This window comes from Lynx rufus, unplaced genomic scaffold (assembly GCF_022079265.1).
Source record: "Lynx rufus isolate CCGP_SWC_20201006 ecotype Redwood Valley unplaced genomic scaffold, mLynRuf1.p SCAF_15, whole genome shotgun sequence".
Classification (NCBI taxonomy): Eukaryota; Metazoa; Chordata; class Mammalia; order Carnivora; family Felidae; genus Lynx; species Lynx rufus.
The window spans coordinates 32186043-32210156 of NW_025814829.1; the positions used below are offsets into that span (position 1 = coordinate 32186043).

Sequence of the window (24114 nt, forward strand, 5' to 3'; positions counted from 1 at the left end):
CAAGAGGCACTCTTATCACCTCACTCCCAGATGGGTAATTTGGGGACTGGGGCAGAGGGTGGTAAACCTCTAAGGGTGCATCACTAGTACCTAAGTGTGTACCACTTAGGTGTGAACTACTTTAGACTTACAGTTACTGGGAAAAGGTGACCTGGAATTTGGTCCCCATTTTGTTAAATGACTGATTTTCACCATATTAATTTTATCCTACTTTCTTCCAACTTTTACACCAAAAATATATTATAGAAATTTAAGCCTCTTAAAGTTCACTTTTAAATTACGGATAAAGCACTAGAATATGAAAATCTAGACTATACAATTTGAGTATTTCAATATGACGGATTTAAAGGGGTAAAATCTATTTAGCATCTATTAAATTATATATATATGTTTTAACTTACTTAAATGTTTATTTATTTTTGAGAGAGAGAGGGAGAGACAGAGTGTGAGCGGGGGAAACACAGAAAAAGAGACACAAAAGCCAAAGCAGGGCTCAAACTCACAAACTGTGAGATCATGACCTGAGCCGAAGTCCGATGCTTAACTGACTGAGCCACCCAAGTGCCCCAAATGATATTTATTTTACATGTGAAATTATTAAATACTTATAACTACCTGATGAAAATGCATTTGTTGAAATTATGCAAAGGACTATTAGACCAAAATCCTAAATTCTACAGGCAATTTCTTTTTTTGATTAGGTTTTAAATTGAAGAATTAATACATTCACATTGTAAAAAAAAACTTCAAATACTATAATGAGAAGAAAGATCCCTCCCCACCAGAGGCGTTGTCTGTCCACAGTTGAATAGCAACTCTATGGTAGGTCACTATATGTGATATAAAACCAATGGTCTCAAACCACTTCATTTGTTGAATAGTCTGTTCATGTTCCTCTGATAAGTGATACTTACTAAATCATATAGAAGTTCCAAAATAAGTCTGGATTTTTAAATCTTTCCATTGATCTGGCCCTGCCCTCATAATTACATTAAACCCTGACATCTGGTAGGAAGTATTCCTCTGTTTCTTTCGTCTTTGAACTACCTTAGCTATGTTCCGTTATCTCTGCTCTCTCAAATGAACTTTAGAACAATCTTGTCAAGTTTCCAGAAAAACCCTCTTTTAACTGTAATTATGTTATATTTATTGATTAATTTGGGAGAACTGACATCTTTGTAATTTTGAGTCTTCCCCTCTATGAGCACAGTCTCTCTTTCCATTTATTCAGGTCTTTTATGTTCTTCAATGAAGTTTTATATTTTTTCTTCATGAAAAATAAACATTATATATTTTTTCATTAAGTTTTATTGCTAGGTACTTTATAGTTTTGCCTCTGGGAAGAGTATGTTTTTAAAAAATTGTATTTCCTATTTATTGCCAAGATAAGGGATACCAATGATTTTTCTGTAGTGATTTTATATGAAGATTACTGAACTCTATAAATAGATGGTCAACTCAGTCTCTTAGGTTTTCTATGTAGACTTTTGTGATGGTTAACTTTACATGTCAACTTGACCAGGATAAGGAATGCCCAGATAGCTGGTAAACATTATTTCTGGGTGTGTCTAGAAGAGATTAACATTTGAATCAGTAGATTTAGTAAAGAAGATTTGATTGATGCCCCCATCAATGCAGATGGGCATCACACAATCCGTTGAAGGTCTGAATAGAACAAAGTGGAAGAAGGGTGAGTCTGCTCTCTCTGCTTGAGCTTAGCTGTCTTTTCCCGACCTAGAGACATTAGTGGTCCTGCTTTTTGGGCTTTCAGACTCAGATAGGTACTTACACCATCAGCCTCTCCTGCCCTCCCTTTCGCAGACCTCGGGACTCAGACAGAATTTTCCACTTGCTTTGGTGGTTCTTCAGCTTGCAGACAACAGATTATGGGACTGCTCTGCCTCCACAATCATGAAAGCCAATTCCTAAATTGAACCTCATCTTACAGATCACTCTGTATATCCTCTTGGTTCTATTTCCCTGAAGAAACCCTGACTAAAACAACTACCAGTCATCCCAGTGGATGATATATAGTTCATTGCTCAATTAAGTTTAGAACATTTCCAACACCTTTATAGTTTGGGACACAGGGAAAAACGCTTTTTAATGGTTCACGAAATAATATAAGGCTATGAACCTTCATATAAGATCACTAGGAGGGTATTTTAGGCAAAATTGATACTTGTTATGTGTTACATGCCAGAAGAGGCCCCAATTCTAAAATGAAGTTCCTAACATCATGGGGTTAAAGGGATGGAATGAGGAAGTATCATTTTTTCCTGAAAGCATTGGATGTATTTGTTTTGAAGTTTTTTAGCTAATAAAAGCATTCAAAAATCATTTCTGACAACCAGACATTTTATGCATCCTGATGGAAGTAAGTATCACTATTTATGAAGCATTTCTTATCAAGCAAATTCAAACTTCAATCTGATGAAGTTTTAGTCCCTACCCCCCAATTAACAGGAAACAGAAGGGACAGAGAAATACACAGGATACAATCAGCAAAATAAAAATTGTAGCCAGCCTGCAGGGCAAATAATCTGGTACCCTCAAAAATAAACTACAAGGACAAGAAAAAAGAAAGAGAGGGGGAATCAGTAAATAAAAAGAAACATAAGAGATATATTGACCAATTATAATCTAATTGAATCCAAACTGTTTTTAAAAAATCACTTATGAGGGGCGCCTGGGTGGCTCAGTCGGTTGAGCATCCGACTTCGGCTCGGGTCATGATCTCACAGTCTGTGAGTTCGAGCCCCGTGTCGGGCTCTGTGCTGACAGCTCAGAGCCCGGAGCCTGTTTCAAATTCTGTGTCTCCCTCTCTCTCTGACCCTCCCCTGTTCATGCTCTGTCTCTCTCTGTCTCAAAAATAAATAAACGTTAAAATAAATATATATATAATCACTTATGAGATAATTCAGAAAAATTGACAATTGTCTAGATATCTGATGGTATTAAGGAACTGTTATTAACACTTTTAGGTATGATACTATGTAATGTTTTTTTACAAAAGAACTCTTATATTTTAGAGAATATGTAATGAAATATTTACAAATGAAATGATAGGATATTTGAGACTTGCTTCAAAATATTCCAGCGGGTTCTGGGAAATAGCATAGGGAAAACAACATTCCCCATAAGAGTAGGATAGGTACCTGGGCTGAATTTTTGGTTTGATATTTTCCATAAGAAAAGTTTTAGAGAGAAAAACTATTTCTGAAATTATAGCCTCTAAAACTTATAAAAACTTGTGATTTTTAAATTTTGTTGTTTTAGGAAGTAAGGAAAAAAACAGAAAGGAAAACCAGAATCACAAATATATTAGGTTTATGCATAAAATTACCAAAATAATATACTGTTTTTATATGTCGGTAATTTTTCTCATACACTTTTCCCTCATCTCTCTGACAATCACTTTCCCCATTCAGATGTAACTTTAATAATACTCTCCAAGCTAACATCAGAAATAACAGGTTAAAAATATCTACTATAAAAGGAATCTAAAACATGGGGTGGAGGGAGCTATATGTAAGTACTAATATATTCAGCATGGCATTATTAAAAGTCAAGAATAAAATCTGACAAGTCTATGACTAATAGGGAAATGGGTCATTAAATGTATATACTATGTAGGATTTTGGAAAGGCACTAAAAATGTAAAGACTTTATAACAATATTTTAAAATACTTACAAAATTTATAATCTTAACACCTAGTACATAGGAAGTATGGGTACAATGTTCATTAAAATGCTCTGTGGGAAAAAGTAGCATACAAATAACTTTTATGCCTATTACAGCCACAGCTACATTAAAAACATACATAAAAACAAATATTAAAGGGAAATATAAAAAGGGAATTTTATGGGAGCATGCTGGAACAGCATCTTCCCTCTGTGAAATATTTCCCATAGTTGCAAACTTTTATTTCTGAAAATAATTTTAATGTTTTACAAAGTACATAACAGAAGGCATCTAACAGCATTAGAGAAATGTACTCCTTTAACCCTCCCAATCTAAAATATTATCATTTCAACATGTCATCAACAAAAATCATTAATGAGATATTTCAGATTCCTTTTTCCTCCTAGTTGTTGAAATTCAGTGTGTATTTTACACTTAAAAAACATCTCAAATCAGACTAGCCACATTTTAGGGGCTCAACAGTCACACGTGGCTAGTGGCTGCTATAACTGGACAGTGCATGTCTAGACAGCATAAACTTTAGCCTTCGTACATTCATAAGTATTGCATTTCTACTGTATGCCAGCATTGCTCTGAGAATTGTGAAACAAGACAGATGAAGTATCTGCTCTCACGGGCGTTCAGTTCTAGACGTGAAAGACAGACAGCCATGAACAAACCAGTAAGATTTCTAACAGCGATTGAATGCTTAGATAAAGATGCTAGCTTCACCCTAATCTTTGTTTCATGGCAGTGGATTGTACTATCAGATTGCAGGATTATAACACTTACCTCATACGTATGAAACCTGAGGGCTAAATAATATATAACATTTCAAGTGTATCACATTTGAAAAAGTTAAAGGTGATGACTTTGACATATATACTGGAAGAGGTGATCTCTATACTGCTAATGAGATTGTAATCTGATGTCACCACTTTAAGAGCTATTTGGCTCTACCCAATAAAGGTAAAAATGTGCATACCCTACGATCTGGCACTTCTACCGCTGGGTGGAGACACACCCTACTTTAACTCTCACAAGTACATGCTTAGTGAAAGAGGTATAAAAATGTTCATTCAACATTGTTTATTATAGTAGCAAAAATACTGAAGAAACAAGTATCCAACAGTAGGAGAATGAATAGATGATGTGTGACAATCATATCATGGGAACAGAATAGCGTGTTAACAGTTCAAATAAATGAAAGGGAACCATAAGTGTAAAAACAAAAAGATCTAGGAAATAATACAGAGTGGAAAAAATACATGTTGTAAAATGATAAACTACATATGATTGTATACATTTTTAATAACATACAGAACATTATATGTTATAAATGTCTCTGTGTAATAACATTAGGACAGGAAGGTTACACACAAATTACGGTAGTGGCTTTGATAGTGGGAAAGAAGGGGTATGGAACTGGAAAGGGAAATAATGGCAAGATTTTGTTTTTAAGTAATCTTTACACACAGTGTGGAGCTTGAACTCACAGCCCTGAGATCAAGAGTTGCAGGCTCTACTGACTGAACCAGCCAGGCACCCCTAGTGAACATATTTTGTTAAAAAATATTAATTAGTCAAATAATCATTTTCTGAATGAATTCCCTCCCTCCAAAACCGAAAGTAAGTTCCTGCTCAAAGTCCTTAAATGGATGTCTTCTCCAAAGTAACCAAAATTCCAATCAAATAAGACGTGAAAGCAACACCTTTTAAAATTTTTAAAATAAAAATATAAACTACTTCTGCACAAGAGGATCATTTTCTCTAACTCAATGTCTTATTTTTGGAGTGAAGACATTTATATTAAGGATATAGATTACTTTTGCTTTTATCCTTATAACATTCTATCCCTGTAGTTAAAATCTAATCATGTTTAATTTTCCTATTAAGTTCTTAACGGCAGCACACTGTGCCAATTACTTCTTTAATAGGAATAAGCTGTCTTCCAGTGTGACAGTAATAACATAAAAGGGAAAGTGGGAGGAGAAAATGTTCCCTCAAATGTTTCTCATAATTAAGCCTTAGTTCCTTTTTTAAAACAAGCATTACTTTTGAAAAAGATCAATAATGTGGTTGTATGCATACTAATAAAAAATATTCCCCTGGTTAAATAATACATAATATTGGAAAGTAAAGAATAAGAAAGGACCTCTTTTCTCTTAAAATAATAAGTGGCTTAGATGGGGAAGGAACACTAATTTACTAACACTGGATTTGACAATAATCCATACACGTTATATACCTTAATAATGGCACTTTGCATTTGTAAGGTGCTTTACGGTTTTTAAAAAACTTTTTAATCAGTATATCATTTGGTGCTTAAACAATGCAGTCACTGAAGCTGGGGCAACCTCTAGCCAGTAAGGTCCTACGATGGTTTGCCTGAGGAGCTACGTGTGCATTGGGTTTAATTAGCAAAATGGTCTGGGTAATTAGTTACCACTTACTGCAAATTTTCTAAGGAATTAGCTCCAAACATTTGCCTTAAAAGTTTGACTTTTGACAGATAACAACACTATTTGTAAGATGGGATCTAACATATAACCATGTCACAAATTTTTACTTTCTCATTTATGTGGTATTTTAGGAAAGTATTTTATAACATATAGTAACATACATGTTTAGGGTTTGTCTCTTCCAGAAATCCTAAAAGTTTACATATAAACCCAAGAAGAAGTGAATGGACAATGTAGAAAACTGCTCTTGGGAAAAAAATAGTTTATTTCAGAACATTTAAAATAAGCTATTGCACTCTTATGCTTTTTCCTAAGCATCAATACAGAAACTTAAAACCTAGAAGAACGTTCTGCCGTACATTCTGGTAATCTAGATAGTCTTTTCTTATTTAAATAAAGACTAAATGTTTTCTAAGTATTTGGTTTTACTAATACATTATGACTGGAATCACTCTGAAGGAGAAAATGCCTTTTTTAAAAAAAGTTTTGGGGTGCCTGGGTGGCTCAGTTCGTTAAGCGGCCGACTTCGGCTCAGGTCATGATCTCGCGGTCAGTGAGTTCAAGCCCCGCGTCGGGCTCTGTGCTGACCGCTCAGAGCCTGGAGCCTGTTTCAGATTCTGTGTCTCCCTCTCTCTCTGCTCCTCCCCTGCTCATGCTCTGTCTCTCTCTGTCTCAAAAATAAATAAACGTTAAAAAAAAAAGTTTTATTTACTTAAGTAATCTCTAAATCAACATGGGGCTCAAACTCATGACCCTGAGATGCAGTCAAGTGCCCCTCTGACTGAACCAGCCATGCGACCCCCAAAATGCCTTTTTTTGCTCAGAAATCTCCCTACACCTGTATATTCCAATGAGGTATAGAAAAGGCAACAGAATTTACCTGGCAGCCTTGATAATAATTTCCAAGAAAAGAAATGTATCAAAGAAATAAAAAGTGGCCCAACTACTGATTAATGTTAAATAAATGATGACAATCAATGATGACAAGTAAATTCTGATGGTCAGGAATGTTACAGTGTTCTAAGACTACCCCAGTCACCCAGAGGCACAGATGTATCACACGGGAAAGGACAGTTGCTGTCCTCCATGAAATATACCTAAAATGTGGTAAAAGTACTTCATAAATACAGAAACTTATTACAGACTTAGTGGTTACTGATGGTTAAAGTTTTCCTTAACCTATTTATATTTTCAACTGGTAGTTTCTCTTGGAATTATGTTTCATTTAATTACTACCAACTCCAAATTTGCTTTGATTTGATCTAAAATGGTCTTTTAAGTGGTAGTCGTGTTGTAGGATTTATACATACAGTATTAGGTATTTTCATAACTTTCTACCAGCCGTATTATTTCTTTTAAAATAGAGCAATTAAAATACACTCAATACTCTAAGTGGCATCTGATAAATGCTGAGCAGAATGGAATAATTATTTTTGACTCTCACATGTATACCCTAGATCACACTGAAAAAAACTAGCAACGGTACCAACTTGCCCAGCTACACCATAATCTCAAGTAATCATTTCAATTAAATTCTCTAAGACTGATGTGGTGCTTTATTAAAAGAAAAAGTCAGGGGCGCCTGGGTGGCGCAGTCGGTTAAGCGTCCGACTTCAGCCAGGTCACGATCTCGCGGTCCGTGAGTTCGAGCCCCGCGTCGGGCTCTGGGCTGATGGCTCAGAGCCTGGAGCCTGTTTCCGATTCTGTGTCTCCCTCTCTCTCTGCCCCTCCCCCGTTCATGCTCTGTCTCTCTCTGTCCCAAAAATAAATAAACGTTGAAAAAAAAATAAATAAAAGAAAAAGTCAGCTGGAGCTAGGAAGAAAATAAATACTTTCTAAATGATACGAAACAAAATTGGCTTGTACATATGGCTTAATAGAAAAGTTCTGGAAAAATTATGCTAAATTTCAGGGAAAAAGTACATTCACTAATAATTTTAAAATCTGCCTATACAGTTTCCTGAGCACCTTTTCCATCTCTCAAGGCACCTGTTCCCTGCTTTAAGCAGTCAGCGCTGGTTAGTTTTTCTTGCCAACCACCCCACAGTAAAAGAGAAAGATTTAACCTCAGTTACTTACATTATTCACATTTGTATATACGTGATTTCCAATGTCGCATTTTAAGTCTCTTATTCTAACTGGAAACATCTCATCCTTGTTTAAAACTTTAAAAATATAACCAAACAACTGGAGTGTTGGAACAAAAACCAATCTTTCTGAGAACAGGAAAAAAAATGAGTAAGGAGTACCATGTTTGTTTAAATTTATTTTAATTTCTATGGTGTTATTCCCGCCAGGAAAATTCCATGATAAACAATAAACAGTTTATTTTAGAATTGAGAAAACTGGAGGCGGGGGGGACAACTCCCCCCCAAAACCCCAACCAAAACAAAAACCCAATCTTCCTTTCCCTATCTCCCAGGGTGTCCAGATGGCCTCGAACAATACAGGCGGAGACCTAGTCAACCCGTGGGTGATAGAGATTTGTCCCTGGCAGCTGCCACAGACATGGCCCACATCCCTTCTCACAAGCTTCTTGCAAATCTCAAAACTATCCTGATGCCAAGACACCTCACTCTTTCTTGCCCCTTTCACTTCCCCTCTCTTTCCCATCTGAACTTAAGTCCTTCCCTTTTCCTAACACTGGTTAGACAATAAATTTTTTTTATTAAATTTCTGTAAAGAACAGTGTATCTCTCAGGGTGTCTGGGTGGCTCAGTTGGTTAAGCATCTGACTTTGGCTCAGGTCATGATCTCACAGTTCGTGAGTTTTAGCCCCATGTCTGGCTCTGTGCTGACAGTGTGGTCATGTGCAGATAGCTCAAAGCCTGCTCCAGATTTTGTCTCCATTTCTCTCTGCCCCTCCCCAGCTCGCATACTGTCTCTCTCTGTCTCAAATATAAATAAACATAAAAAAAAAAAACAACCCAACAGTATATCTCTTTACCTGTCACGAGACTCCTAGGGTGTGTGTGTGTGTGTGTGTGTGTGTGTGTGTGTATAAATAAATAACTGGGCATGATGTGTATTGTAATTACTATTTCAGGATATGGTTCTGTATCATGATTTCATCTCTGCTAATCTAATATTTTAGAATTTTCTTTATTATTTCTATGTCGGTAATAAAATTTCTATAGTCAAATATACTTCTGAGAAGCTTCACTTTTATCAACAGAAGTATTTTTCTGTATCAAACTAACCATCCCACCTCTTCTATTTACTATTTGGTTTTGATCTCTAAATCAGGGGTCATTAATCTTTTTTTAAACCCTTAATCTAAATTAAATTTTTTTTTTCAACGTTTATTTATTTTTGGGACAGAGAGAGACAGAGCATGAACGGGCGAGGGGCAGAGAGAGAGGGAGACACAGAATCGGAAACAGGCTCCAGGCTCTGAGCCATCAGCCCAGAGCCCGACGCGGGGCTCGAACTCAAGGACCGCGAGATCATGACCTGGCTGAAGTCAGATGCTTAACCGACTGCGCCACCCAGGCGCCCCTTAAACCCTTAATCTATATTGAGACTAGATTGAAATCTGTGAAGCTTCTCTGCAGAAAACTGCATACATCTAGAACATTTTGTATAGAGAAGGAGTTGAAAAATTCAAAATTCTCTGAGGTCAGATGGTAGCTGCACTTGTGGTGAGGATAATGTAGAAAGAAGCTGGATCACCATGGTATATACTGGAAGCTAATGTAACACTGTATGTCTGTCAAGTATACTCAAAAAAATTTTTTTAATTAAAACAACATCTAGGGCGCCCGGGTGACTCAATTGGTTGGGTGTCCGAATTTTGGTTTCAGCTTAGGTCATGAACTCACAGTTCGAGTTTGAGCCCTGCGTCAGGCTCTGTGCTGACAGTGTGGAGCCTGCTTGGAATTCTCTCTCTCCCCCTCTCTCTGCCCCTCCCCCCTCACCTGATCTAACTGTCTCTCTCTCTCAAAATAAATAAATACAAAAAATTAAAACAACATCTGATTTTGAAGGCAAAAAAGAAAAATTCTCAGGTTCATCCATGAGAACCACAGTTAAGAACTCCTGCTTCAAGTGAATTTAAGGACCTTGCACTTACTTCTGGTAAAATAATTTTGCTAAATATTGACATTTCTTGAATTTCTAAGATCCCTTATTATTCCATTCATTTTTTAATCCATAAAATAAAATTGTTTTCTACTTATTGGTTAAAAAAGAAAGCAGGGTGAACTATAATAGAATGCCTCTGTAATTAATATTTTCTTCCTTGTCTCAGTTCCTTTTGGGTATGATGTGCTAGGAAGATCTACATATATCTGACTCAAATACAATCTACACATGTCCAGAACATACACCCAACAGTCATGTATTTTTGCTTGGGCATCAGAATTGAGCTTCATTTATAGATTACAATTTAAAAGTTTAGTGAAGGCTAGATAAGCCTCTTCTATATGAAAATAAAACCGTTCCTGGAGAAATTCTTTCAGGGCCTGGCACACTGCCTTATATATAGTAAGTGCTCCATAAGTAAAGTGGACAACACATGTGAAATGTAGTCAGTACAGTTCTCAAGAATTACTTCTTATCTTACACATGAACTTCATAATTTGGCAACGTAAGTCACACAGTGGACTCAACTATAATTTTATAGTCCTCTCTTACACACCAAAAACGCAAATTGTAACATTTAATTTTAAGTTTTAAAATTTTAGTTTCAAATTATTCCAAATTTGTACTTCTATGTGTAAAACTATGATGGTTTATATATATGAAAACATGTACCTATCTACTTGCAGTGAGTATGTAATTTGAGTAGTTTTCCGCTTGAATTGAGGGCTTTTGTGGCAATTGTGATCTTTCAGTGGACCAACTGCTCAGTTTGTAACTTAGCTGCCATGGGTTGAGTGAGATCTTTGGCCAGGAAATACAGTAAAGATAAATGGCTTATAAAGCGGTCAAATCTATCCAAGCCTCATCAGCATCATGCTTTGATATAAATACCTACACACATTTACATGATACTCTTTTTTAAAAAGCAATCTACTTTTAAAATCTCAAGAAGCTGCAATATTCAATAAATGTTTTTGCTGTTGTTTATGCAAATGAACATGTTAAAATGTTAAATATTAAAATACTAAAAATTTTAAAGTATAAGTTTCAGCTAAATTCTCAATTTAATCATTTGGAAAATCTTATGTGATTTAATGACTTAAAAACAAATTTCATTTCTATTCATACAAATCTACTTTGCCCAAATGAGTATATATTTATGTTTGATGTTTGCCCTTAATCACCCTTGCTCAGAGTGTCAGGCCATCAAGTAATCATAGTGCCTCTAGAATACCATTTTGAGAGACTTTTATCACTCAGTGAAAATAACTACTTCAAATGATATTTTCATATTAAAAATTCAGCATAAGAATGATTTTGAGCCAACTATTTTCACTATTGATTAAAAATTTAATTTTAAAACACTGCTTGAGATAATACTTTAAGTTGGATATATGCTGAGTACTAACACAAAACTCTTACCTGTAATGTACATGTGTGACTGTTGGTTTCCTGTATCCAAGGATCCAGGTTTGAATATCTATGGGTTCAGCTTTGGGATAAGCTATAGTTGTATCTATTATCCACTGGAGGCCTTTTGACTTGCTCTCTGAGGACAAAGCAAAAAAAAAAAACAAAAAAACAAAAAAACAAAAAAAAAACCACTTAAAATTGGATCAATTTTTACATTATTTACAGCAAATAATATAGTATAAATAAAGCATATTGATGTATCTTTTGCTTTAAGAAAACAGATGAACTTTGGTTGTTACTGTTTTATATGATATAAGGATGTATCATTTAGTGTATCATCTTCATTTAGGATGAAACCAAGCATTTCCTAATATATTATAAAATGGCTGAATCTCAAACAAATTAACAAATAACAGAGCACTATTATTTATTGGACATGCACCATTCAAGCATTCAATACAATTACTATCAAAGTCTAATTTATACTTTATCAGTCATAAGAACTGGCCTATCAAAAAGTCAGAAGCTAAGGTATCACACCACAAAAGTAAAAAAAAAAAAAAAAAAGTAAAAAAAAAATTAATAAATACTGGAATAAGGTCCCAAATTAAGCATTTTAGTGTCACACGATTGTCAGTTGCTGCTTTTATTTAACACAAACTCCTCCCATTTTAGCAGGAGTTCTATACAAATAAAGCAATAAAACTGTCCACCCTTTGGTAGGTACAACAGGTAACTGCTACTGTGAGAGGCAGTAAGAAAGTTCTGTTCACTTTGGTCCTCTGCATGCTGCTTTTATTCCCAGCATGGAGTTAGAGCAAGAATTGAGAGATGAATCTTCCCAGAGAGTACAGATAGCCAGACTTGTGTGATAGTCTGTCCTTTGTTTGAAGTATTTAAGAGATCTCTAAAAAAATAAAACTTAAACATAAGACTAAATGTGCAGTAAGAATTAATGATATTTTACTTGTGTATATCAAATAGCTAAAAGCTGACCTTTGAGTTAAAAAAATTTTTTTGATAATATTCTGAAGGGGAAAAATTCCCATAAAAATAGGTTTAAAAAAAAGAAAAGAAAGAAAAGAAAGGGCGCCTGGGTGGCTCTGTTGGTTGAGAATCCAATTCTTGATTTCAGGTCAGGTTATAATCTCATGGTCATGAGATCAAGGCCCATGTTGGGCTCCACTCTGAGCATGGGGCCTGATTGGGATTCTCTCTCCCCCTCTCTTTTCTGCCCCTTCTGTGCTCATGCTCTCCCTCCCTCTTTTTCAAAAAATAAACTATCAAAAAAAGGGTTTAAACAAAAATTAGGTAAAATAATAATAATGTTTAAGTAACCTATTGGTAAAGGAACAGAGTATTTATGTAAGGAAACACATTTTAACAAGTTACCAATGATTGTACATGCTGAAATGATTAGGAGTAAAGTATATACTGATGTCTGTAACTTACTTTGAGTGCATTAAAAAAAAGAAGATGGACTAATGGATGGATAGAAAGGTAGAAAAAGACAGGATAAAGTAAATATAGCAAAATGTTAATTATAGAATCTATTTGGCCAGCTAGTGGTATACGTGCTGCCGAAGCAAGCACTCAGCTAGTGGATATTAACTACAACATTCAGCTTTTATGGATGCTTAAAAAGTTTTATAACAAAATGGTTGGGAAAATCATCAGAGTTCAGTTTAATATATATTAAATCACACAAGAAACAAAAAAATACTAACCCTTAATCAGACACAACTTAATTTTGATATGTGTATGGATCACATATTAAAACAGATACAAAGGCCTGTTTTGTGTTTATATGGAACAAAACACTAAAGAGTGAATATGAATACTAAAGAAAATAAGACACAAAATACCAAAACATAGAGAAGAAAATGGTAAAATACAAGTAAAACTAGTTTTAGGGTATATAACTTTCTAGAATTTCTTATTTTTCCTAAACATCTAGAATAAAAATTTTAACTAAGGTAAGATAAATTATAAACTACTTTGCTTTGGTTATAAAAAGAAATTGTTTCTCTCCAAAAGAAAGAAAAATGTCTTCACTATTGTGTGATCAATATGACAATTGCCCCTACCTTTGAGATCTAGACACCACAGGGTATTATTGACTGGAGAAAACTACTGCAAAACAGCAGTCTTTACTAGTGCAACTAATTCTATTTGGAAGACCTTTGCCTTCAAGCCTTGGCTTGGCTGACATTGCCACAGTGGCTGTCTGAAGCTATTCTGAACTTTCCTTTTCTATTAAAAGATTATTTCAATTTGTCTTTTTAATAGATGATGAAAGATTAAGAGAGCTGACTGCCAAGCAGCTGCTTAAAAAAACACATGAATGGAAAACTCAGTGCAATCTTACAGGCATTATCTCTATGTCTGGTCCTAACCCTCATTTAAAAACACATATTTCTGAGGGTCAATCATTTCTATTTTTATTTTATCTGAAGAATATATTTTTTAAACAGTAAAACACTACTGAGGAAACAGGCCCGGTGAGTTTCTTTCAGTTTTTTAATTTATCATTTGTCACCAAATTTCACAGTATCTCAGATAAACTTGTTCAAAACAGTCTTCGTGTTACTGGCACAAATACCTTCTGCAAACCTTCACAATGCACCAGGCTATCTCCAAGACAGTTGCATCTTTGAGTGTGGTTTGCATTTTCCTGGCCATAAAAGTAATACATACTCATTATAAAAAAAATTCAGGGGGTGCCTGGGTGGCTCAGTCGGGTGAGCGTCAGACTTCGGCTCAGATCATGATCTCAGGGTTCCTGAGTTGGACTCTCCACCATCAGCACGGAACCAGCTTCAGATCCTCTGTCCCACTCTCTCTCTGCCCCTCCCCTGCTCTCTCTGTCTCTCTCTCAAAAATAAATAAACCTTAAAATTTTAATTTCAGAAAAGTATTAAGAAATGGGGGAAAATCATCCATAAAGTTATAGCTCTGAGAAGCAATCACTGATAACATCTGGAATCTCTCCTTGAGCTCATCTCCTACATTTGACACATTTGAGCTCATAACAGTTCCACTAGAGTTGTATGTCGCTCGCACTCCATTAACATGATACAGCATGAGCCTTTTCCAAAGCCATAAAACCCCTCTGTATACATCATTTGTAATGGCCGTGTGGTTATATTGTGTTGGTTGGATATTTGATATTACTTCTCTGTTCTCCCCTCTATTTCCAATTTTTTGCTATTAAAAATAATGCTGAGAAAAAATTAAAAATTAAAAATAAATATATAAAAATAATGCTGGGATAAACCCTTTTGCCGGTATTTCAGATTATTTCCTTTTGATAAGTATTATTTGTAGTGGAATGATGGGAGTCATTTGAAGGCTCTTCATAAACATTGTGAAACTGCATTAAGTTCATACTCTTAAAAACAAACCCTCAAAACTTTCTACATTTGATAAATGAACGAAATATACATTATTACTATTTCCATTTGTGTATCTATCATTAGGTTTTCAAATCAGTCATTTCTATTCCTGTACCTTTGCCCTAGCAATTCCATTCTAGGAATCTATACTACAGACTTCCACAAATATGTAAAGATATTTATATGAATGTTTACTGCAGAAGTGGGAATGACTAGAAGCATGGGTAAGCAGTGTAAGGAAAGACACCTTTGACTTTATGCATTTCTGGGTTATGTGAATAAATGATTATAAGCATGAACTCTGTAAATAGAAACATTAAAACATTAAATTTTCATCTTCTCCTTGAGTATTATTTCTATTTGATAAAAATTATAAAAAAGAACAATAATGTTATCTTCTGGAACTCCAGATAATCCCTGAGTTCCAACAAAAGAAAAAAAATGCTAAAAACCATCATACCTAATTCTTTAGCATCTCCTTCTGATGGACTTCCATTTTCCTGTCGTGCTACAAGTGCACTCAAAATAATGTTTGTTGCCCCGATCCTTGGCAGAGTGACATGTGTAAGAAATGGCAAGTTATTTTTCTTGGCAAATGCTTGACTTGTTTCTCGCCTCTTCCTGAGGAAGCCCCCTTCTGGAAACAAAACAATCCATTTTCGATCTCTGCTCCTATAGTTATTTTCTAGGTGCTTTTTGAGAAGAAGAAGCTGCTGGTCACGATGTGATTTTCCCTATGAAGGCAGATACATATAGAATAAGTAGATACACACTGGAAATTAAGATGCCATAAAATTAAATAGAAACAACAGTTTCTAAAGTATGGTGATGTCCCCCTCCTTCCCTCCCCTTCTGAGCACAGTGGTAAAATCAAGTGATTAGCGCTTATATTACGTTAGCACTCCAAAAGAAAAACACTGCTCTACTTGCTCCTGAGAGTTCACTCATTCATCAGATCAGTGACTATTTACAGAGCCCCTACTGCTCAGCAGGCACTGTACTGTCCCACACACTGGAGATAGAGAGGTAATGAGAGACCCTCACGGAACTGACTCAAATGGAAACGACAGAGAACTGCAAAGTGTAAACTCAGTTGGTGATGTGTTAGGAATAAAAAGAGTAAGAGGATAGAGAAGGTCGACAAGGTCAGGGTCAGCAGCCCCAAGGAGGCGAAACTGGAGCAAGGAGCTAGAGATGTGAGGGTCCCAGTCAAGTGGAGAGGAGAGGCAGAGTCTTCTAGGTGACAAGAGCAAACAGGACAAAGGCCCTGAGATGGGAAGGAGCTCTGCATGTTCAAAGAACAGTTCCAAGGCCAGTGTGGCTGATGGGTGAAGAGTGAGGAAGACAGAGGTAGGAGGGGAAATTGCGGAAAGGCTCCAGCGTGTGCTTTTATTCATCTCTCTGCTCAGAAGCACCAAGAGTGTTTCCAAAAGAAACCAGATAATTGCACAGCATATGAAAAACAAAAATGTTCTGCACATAAAATTGTCTGGAGTAAAGTATATGTGTTTTCTCACACCTACATTCATTCACAGAGCTTAGAAGTTTTTCTACATACTTCCAGCTTTGTGGTTTCCAGAAGGTTTCCAGAATTTGTGGTTCTCATATGAGGCTTAATCAGATTCATCAGTTATTCATTAAGTAATTATTATGTGCAAGGCTGAAGCTGCTAAATATATAAATACCAGAACAGTGAAGCATTACCATACATAAAAACTCCTGCATATCGTATTTCAGTTTTTGAGAAAATAAAGCGTGTGATCCTTAGCACACAGGGAGATACTATCATGTAGTGCTGACTGGATAAGAAGGTAGGATTCTTTCTCATACAGTGAACTATCCCTAATACTTCAGACCCACTCTCAATCTACCTTTCTCTAACAAACCCATATACATTCTTTACATTTGTGCCAAATATCATCTTCTACTCTACAGTTTTTCTGGATTCAAAAACATAAATAAATAAATAAATATTTTCCGTATTCATAAAAAGCTGATGGATTCACTTTTCCTACTACGAGTCACCAAAATATATCTATCTATCTATCTATCTATCTATCTATCTATCTATCTATCTATCTACCTGTCTACCTGTCTACCTACCTACCTACCTACCCTATCTATCTATCTATCTATCTATCTATCTACCTGTCTACCTGTCTACCTGTCTACCTACCTACCTACCTACCCTACCTACCTACTGGTAATTTAGATACCTTCTATATCATAGAACAATGACTTGTAAATAAAAGTAATAGTGAAAATACAGATGACGATAGGGGTAATTGTGATGAAAATGACAACGAAGGGGGCAGGCACTGTTCTGAGTGTATACTTAATTTAACCCCCACACCCACCCAGTGAGGGGAGTACCTATTATTCTCATCTGAAAAATGAGGAAACTGGAAATTTAAATAAGTTGCCTGATTCACATGGCTAAGAAGCAGAAGAGCTGGGAATGTGGCAGGTGCTTGATGAATCGTTACTAAGCATTGCACTGTTTAGATAGGAGGAGGAGGATAGAGATTAAAGTATTTGCAATGTCACCATTTCACTGCTTGAGCATACTCAAATTCAGATTGAAATAAATGTTTCAGAGAACAAAGATTCGGAGGAAGAGCTCCCTAAGATAGTGTAACTGGCTCTATCTATTATAATTGGTCTTGTTATGCCCATGTTTATAATAAATTGTCAGTTTAATCAGGCTATCACTGTTAAAAAAGAATACTCATTACTTACCTGTCTTATAAAGAAGTCTCCATGAATCAGAGAAACAATTCCAAAGTTTGTATACTTAAAAATATGGTCCATCAACCACATCATTTGAGCAACAACCTAAAATATATAAAAGCAAGAAATAATTATACGTTAAACAGAAGCAACCTGCTATAGTCTAGCCAGGTCTCTAATTTTTAAATATAATTATCCAACCACACTCTTAATTAACCTAAATATCTTAAATCTAGCGTTTATTTCTACAATTAAAGCACAAAGTCTCTATGAACAATTACTGGTATTGATTCCAAGTCCTGAAATCCCAAGTATGTTATTGTGCAACAAATAAATTTTTTTTTCTTTTCTATTATTATTATTATTATTATTATTATTATTAACGTTTATTTTTGATAGAACACAAGCAGGGGAGGAGAAGAGAGAGAGGGAGACACAGAATCTGAAGCAGGCTTTAGGCTCTGAGCTGTCAGCACAGAGCCCAACACGGAGCTCAAACCCACAGACCATGAGATCATGACCAAAGCTGAAGACAGTCGTCCAACTGACTGAGCCACCCAGGTGCCCCTTTTCTTTTCTTTTAGAGAGAGAGAGAGTGAGTGGGGAAGGGGGCAGAGGGAGAGAGAGAATCTTAAGCAGGCTCCACACTCAGTGTGGAGCAGGACACACAGGGCTCCCATGACCCTGGGATCATGACCTGAGCTGAAATCAAGAGTCGGACACTCAACTGAGCCACCCAGGAATTCCTGAATTAACTTCTTAAATTTGGACTTAACCATTCCAAATTTGCTCTCCCTAAGCAAAGTCTCTGGTAATTCTTACAGAACTTGTAAAATTATTTGGAAACAATAAAATGGCTAATGTTACCAAATGGGGGCAGTAAGTTTAATAAGCACTAAAGCTTTATAAAATGGGACTTTAGTATGGAAACCAATTTTACAATAAATTTCATATTAAAAAAATAATAAAATAAAATAAAATGGGGCTTTAATAGCTAAAATATTAAAAGTTATAAATTATAAATATATAAATGTATTTTACATATAAATGTAAAATTATAAAATTTTATAAAAGTACAAAAATGTCCAAAATACACGAACATTTAAAATTTCATTTAATAGAATGATTTAACATTCTATTACATTAAGAAGAATATTTGTTACTTTATGCAAGGCTATCCTCTTCCCCAGCAAAAACATATTTACAGAACTGGGGCCCCTGGGTGGCTCAGTCATTTGAACATCCTAATCTTGTTTTCGGCACAGGTCAAGACCTTGTAGTTCGTGGGCTCAAGCCCTGTGTGGGGTTCCACACAGTGGAGCCTGCTTGGGATTCTCTCTCTCTCTGCCCCTTCCCCATGCTCACTCGCTTTCTCTCTCTCTCTCTCTCTCTCTCTCTCTCTCTCTTAAAATAAATGAATAAATTAAAAAAATTTACAGCACCTCAGTTCTTAAACACAGAAATAGTATCCCTTGCCGATAAGAATTAATATTCATATTAAGAGCGTAAGACTTTATTTCAAACAAATTTCAAAATTATAAGTAACTATAAACAGGGGTCTAATTAATAAACTGGTTAATTGTTCTTCCCTGCTGAGGAAATAGCATTCCTGGTTATAATCCTTAAAGGAATTAATTAAAAGCTACAACCTCAATCAAGAGTGCAACAGAGCTCTACTTTGGTTTCTATGGGAATAACATATGTAAACTTCACCTCTAAACACCAAATTATATGAACTTAAATATTAGGAAAAAAATAAGCATCAATACCATTGCTGCTTTTACAAAAACACTAAAAAAGCTGACAAAGAATGTAACATTAAAGCTTCCAGCATAATTTTTCAGCATCACTAAATAGGTGAGTTACACAACTCATACTTCATTCACATTACTATGTTAAATCACTTTACAAAATAAAGATACATGCCCAGTGAAGTACTGATTCCCCAAGTCAACTAATACAGAATAAAATGATCACCAACATCTCACTTTTCAGTCTTGTTTTGTAATGATGACTACTTGTTTAAATTAACTGAAATCTGAACTAAATGGAATCTGTTGAAAAGTGCCCCAAGGAACAAAACAGAAAGCAAGTGACTTCAACCTATAAAATACTTGAGCTTTATACACAGTATGAAGTTTAGTGGCAATTTATTAATTTCTGGGTTTAAAATACCAACACTGGGGCGCCTGGGTGGCGCAGTCGGTTGAGCGTCCGACTTCAGCCAGGTCACGATCTCGCCGTCCGGGAGTTCGAGCCCTGCATCGGGCTCTGGGCTGATGGCTCAGAGCCTGGAGCCTGTTTCCGATTCTGTGTCTCCCTCTCTCTCTGCCCCTCCCCCGTTCATGCTCTGTCTCTCTCTGTCCCAAAAATAAATAAACGTTGAAAAAATAAATAAATAAATACATAAAATACCAACACTAAAGGAACGAGCTTTACTTGTTCTAGCTTTAATGTATTTAATGTATTTAATGTATATAACTTAACCTTGTACTTACAGTGGATTTGCCTCTTCAGTTAGAAGGTCACCTAAAACAAATCAGTTCAATAAGATAGCCAAGCTATCTTCTAAGATTTGTATGGATAATTCTGTCCTAACTTATTTTATTTATTTTTTAAAGTTTATTTATTTGAGAGAGAGAGAGTGCATGCACACACAAGTGGGGGAGGGGCAGAGAGAGAATCCCAAGCAGGTTCCGCAGCATCAGCGCAGAGCCTGACGCAGGGCTTGAACTCACTAACCGTGAGATCATGACCTGAGCCAAAATCAAGAGTCAGACTCCCAACCAACTGAGCCACCCGGGTGCCCCAAGTCCTAACTTATTTTAGGGGAAATGTTACAAGTCAGTAAATGTTTATTACATGTCTAATAAAGTTCTTTTGATAAATAAAAAAAGTTTTTAGTTTTATCATCAATTGCCATAAAAGAACATGCCTCAAGTCACAGATACTTATTTAAAAGGTACCAGCACATTTAGAAAATACAATTAATCCTTTGTTTCATATTCCTCAAAAGAAGTTCAGTAAATACCAGCTGCCTGAAGCAACTCTTGTCAACGTTTCATAGGCCTGTCACTGAGAAATTTCTTAGGTATCTTCAAGAAACAAAATTGGGGGGCGCCTGGGTGGCGCAGTCGGTTAAGCGTCCGACTTCAGCCAGGTCACGATCTCGCGGTCCGTGAGTTCGAGCCCCGCGTCAGGCTCTGGGCTGATGGCTCAGAGCCTGGAGCCTGTTTCCGATTCTGTGTCTCCCTCTCTCTCTGCCCCTCCCCCGTTCATGCTGTGTCTCTCTCTGTCCCAAAAATAAAATAAACATTGAGAAAAAAAAAAATTTTTAAAAAAATAAAAAAAAAAATAAAAAAAAAAAGAAACAAAATTGGCCCATATCAATTATTCTTTATCTGGAAGCACAGATTTTCTACATATCAAAAGATCTAGAGAGGCTTACATGAAGGACTCCGTTCTTTATATCCTTCTGAAATTATAGTAAAGTCAATGGTTCTCCCTTTTAGAAATTTCTAAGGCCAATTTTGGCTGTCACATTGACTAGCACATGCTACCGGCACTTAGTGGGTGGTAGCCAGGTATGGAAAACATCCAGCAATAGCCAGGACAGTTCAGAACACAACACAACAGTCCTACCAAAATGCCAACAGGACTCCCGCTGAGTAACACTAATGGGTGTTACAAGAAGATTCCTGAATTCTAAAAGCTGTTTACACTCACATCACAATTAAACTAATATTTTTTAAAATTGGGCCACAATTTAGCATTAGCCTTCTTTCTTTGAATATACCCACGGAATATTCAATAAGTCAAGCAAACATTCTTACTGGTAAATGAAAATTAATATTGCCTTATACTTGATAGGCGCAGGAGGGAGAGATTATAATGCTTCCAGCTTTATATTTCTCTATTACCCTTTATGAAAGAAGATAAAAATAAATTCCTCAAGATTGTACTAATATCTACTCACTAATATCAGATCATAATCTGGACAGAAAAATGAATCTAAGACAAACTAACAGAAATCTTTTTATAAAAGGAAACAAACAAACCAAATTTTCTTTTGTTCACACAACTGGTGAATTTCAGGTTATCTAATATTCTAGTTAATACAGTTATCATCCATGCCAAACTGGGGTTAGAGCACTAAAGTTAGGCGTATTTATACTGACCACTGTAATCATTCTTTGAAATTCAAAAACCAATCAAGGACACTGTAAGCCTTCAGAATAATCACTGTGAGTGTAATGATCCTATCAATAAGATTAAAAATGTCTGTTAATTGGGGATTCTCTTTCATACAAGACCAAATAATCTAGTTTTTACAAAATTTTAATATCACAAGTAATATTATTATAAATGCAAATATATTTATACAGCGACATTCTTTTAACAGTTCAAGAAAGGATTGAATTTATTCCACATTCGAGATTATGCTTCTGCTTTTCAGATAAACAAGAAAAGATTCTGCAGTAATCAAACATATTTTCCTTTATTCTCACCTCATTTTATGACCCCTCCTTGACCTACTGAGTCAAAATCTCTAGGACCTAAACACCCCAGGCTTAGCCTTGCCTTGGTGTTCTGGCCAAGAGTATTTCACTAAGGAAGAAGGCCCCTGCTTCACCACTCTAACTAGGCCACGCTTATGTCCTTGCCCCTCTACAAAGTCTTCTATACCTATCATGGGGAGCACCCTCTCTACTGAATACTCTTCACTTCGCTACGCTTTCCTCTGCTGGACTGTTCGCTCCTTTACGAGGATAGTGTCTTACAGGATGGTGTTCTATCCTTGCAGTCACTGATTATGAATATAAAGCACTTAATAAACTTCTTTGATTTGTTTCTTTACTATTAGGATAAATATTAACTCCATTAATTTATACACTTTCCATTTATTTGGTTTTCTAGTAACACAACCTCTTCAACTTCTAAGGTGATAGATAATTCTTTTAATGCTAAAGACTGAATTTATTTTAAACCCACCCAGTTGATGGATATATTTTATCTTGACTTATTAATATAAGTCATGTAAAATCAACAGTTCACACACAGCCTAGTAACACTTAATAAAATGGGTGTAGTATCTTTCTGTTCAATTTCCTTTGTAAAGGAAATCCAAAATATTTACCTTTTTTCCTTCTGGCTAAAGATCCCCGAGATCATCTAATTCACTGACCTCTCTCTTAAACACTACTGCTTTTTGTGTATTTCTCAAACCAGTGATCCACCACTTCACCTCAAGACAGTCCCCGATTTGAACCATATTAACTCTGCTTTTACTTCAATTATTTTTTTAAAAAACAGCTCATTCACATTATTTTCCAGCTACTTTTTTGAAAGTCTCCAAATTCCTGTCCTGGAGTTCGAATAATATTTTGAATTATAGATTAGAATTCTAATTATAGTCAGAATTACTTAGAATTGTATATATTTTTCTTTTTAAAATTTTCTCAATTTTCAGAAAAAGTATACATATTAAAGTTTATGTTCCAAACCCCAGTAAGATACTTGAATTGATTCTTTGTTAACCTCCCCCTTCTCCCGTCCACCTCTGCGTTCAGGATGGCTTACCAGTCCTTTGTCTTGGAGGCACATCATCAGAGTGCATACATCTCCTGTTGCCTGATGATTCACCAACATTACTGCTTCATCTTTGGAAACCGCTTTAATATCATCCCCCCATTCCATCACTGTAAGAATAAAAAAGCTGTCACTTTAAAGGTTTTACATTACTAGAAACCTTATATTAGAACAACTGGTATACATCAATGATGACACATCACCTCGCTAAAACTTCTTAAAGTCTGAACTAAGTTTATTTCCTATAAATATCAGGATGTTGATATATTGATGTAACATTTTATAGAGCACCAAAATACCCATTAAGATGTAAAATGGTCATCCTTTGATATGTAAGTTCTACTTCTTAGAATTTATCCTGCAGAAACATTTGTCCAAATAGGTAAAGATACATGCATAAGGGATAATTATTGGAACTCCAATGTTTACCAACAGGGGAACAGATAACAAAATTATGATATAATAGAAGAGTATAAGTCCACTTAAAGACCAGAATGTATCTCTATGCACTAACCCAGAAAGGACCTGTTATCAAGTAAAGCAAATCACAAAACAGTATATATAGCATGATTCCACCTTTTTAAAGAAGGAATAAAATTTAAATATTATTTTATACGTTGAAAAAAGTCTGAGGGAATGAATTCCAAACCACTGATGTTGATCATGATTGGGAGAAGGTCTCCAGAACCCTTCAAATATACTGCATAATAAAGTGTATTTCTACTTTATAATAAAATGTGAAAACATCACAAATATA

At 35.6% G+C, this 24114-nt stretch overlaps 1 protein-coding gene across 5 annotated transcripts in view; it reads right to left on the reverse strand.

Moving 5' to 3' along the window:
• LPGAT1 (lysophosphatidylglycerol acyltransferase 1) overlaps nt 1-24114 on the reverse strand; it is a 95626-nt gene that overhangs the window by 39530 nt on the left and 31982 nt on the right. For all 5 annotated transcript variants that reach the window (XR_006961626.1, XR_006961627.1, XM_047076803.1 and 2 more), the window contains exons 2-5: nt 23349-23467; nt 17778-17873; nt 15499-15772; nt 11653-11779 (exon numbers count right to left, since the gene is read on the reverse strand). Coding sequence is in view for 3 of the 5 variants with exons in the window: in XM_047076803.1 (XP_046932759.1) it covers nt 11653-11779; nt 15499-15772; nt 17778-17873; nt 23349-23467 (616 nt within the window). In the remaining 2 variants the exon portion in view is untranslated. The remainder of the gene's footprint in view (nt 1-11652; nt 11780-15498; nt 15773-17777; nt 17874-23348; nt 23468-24114) is intronic.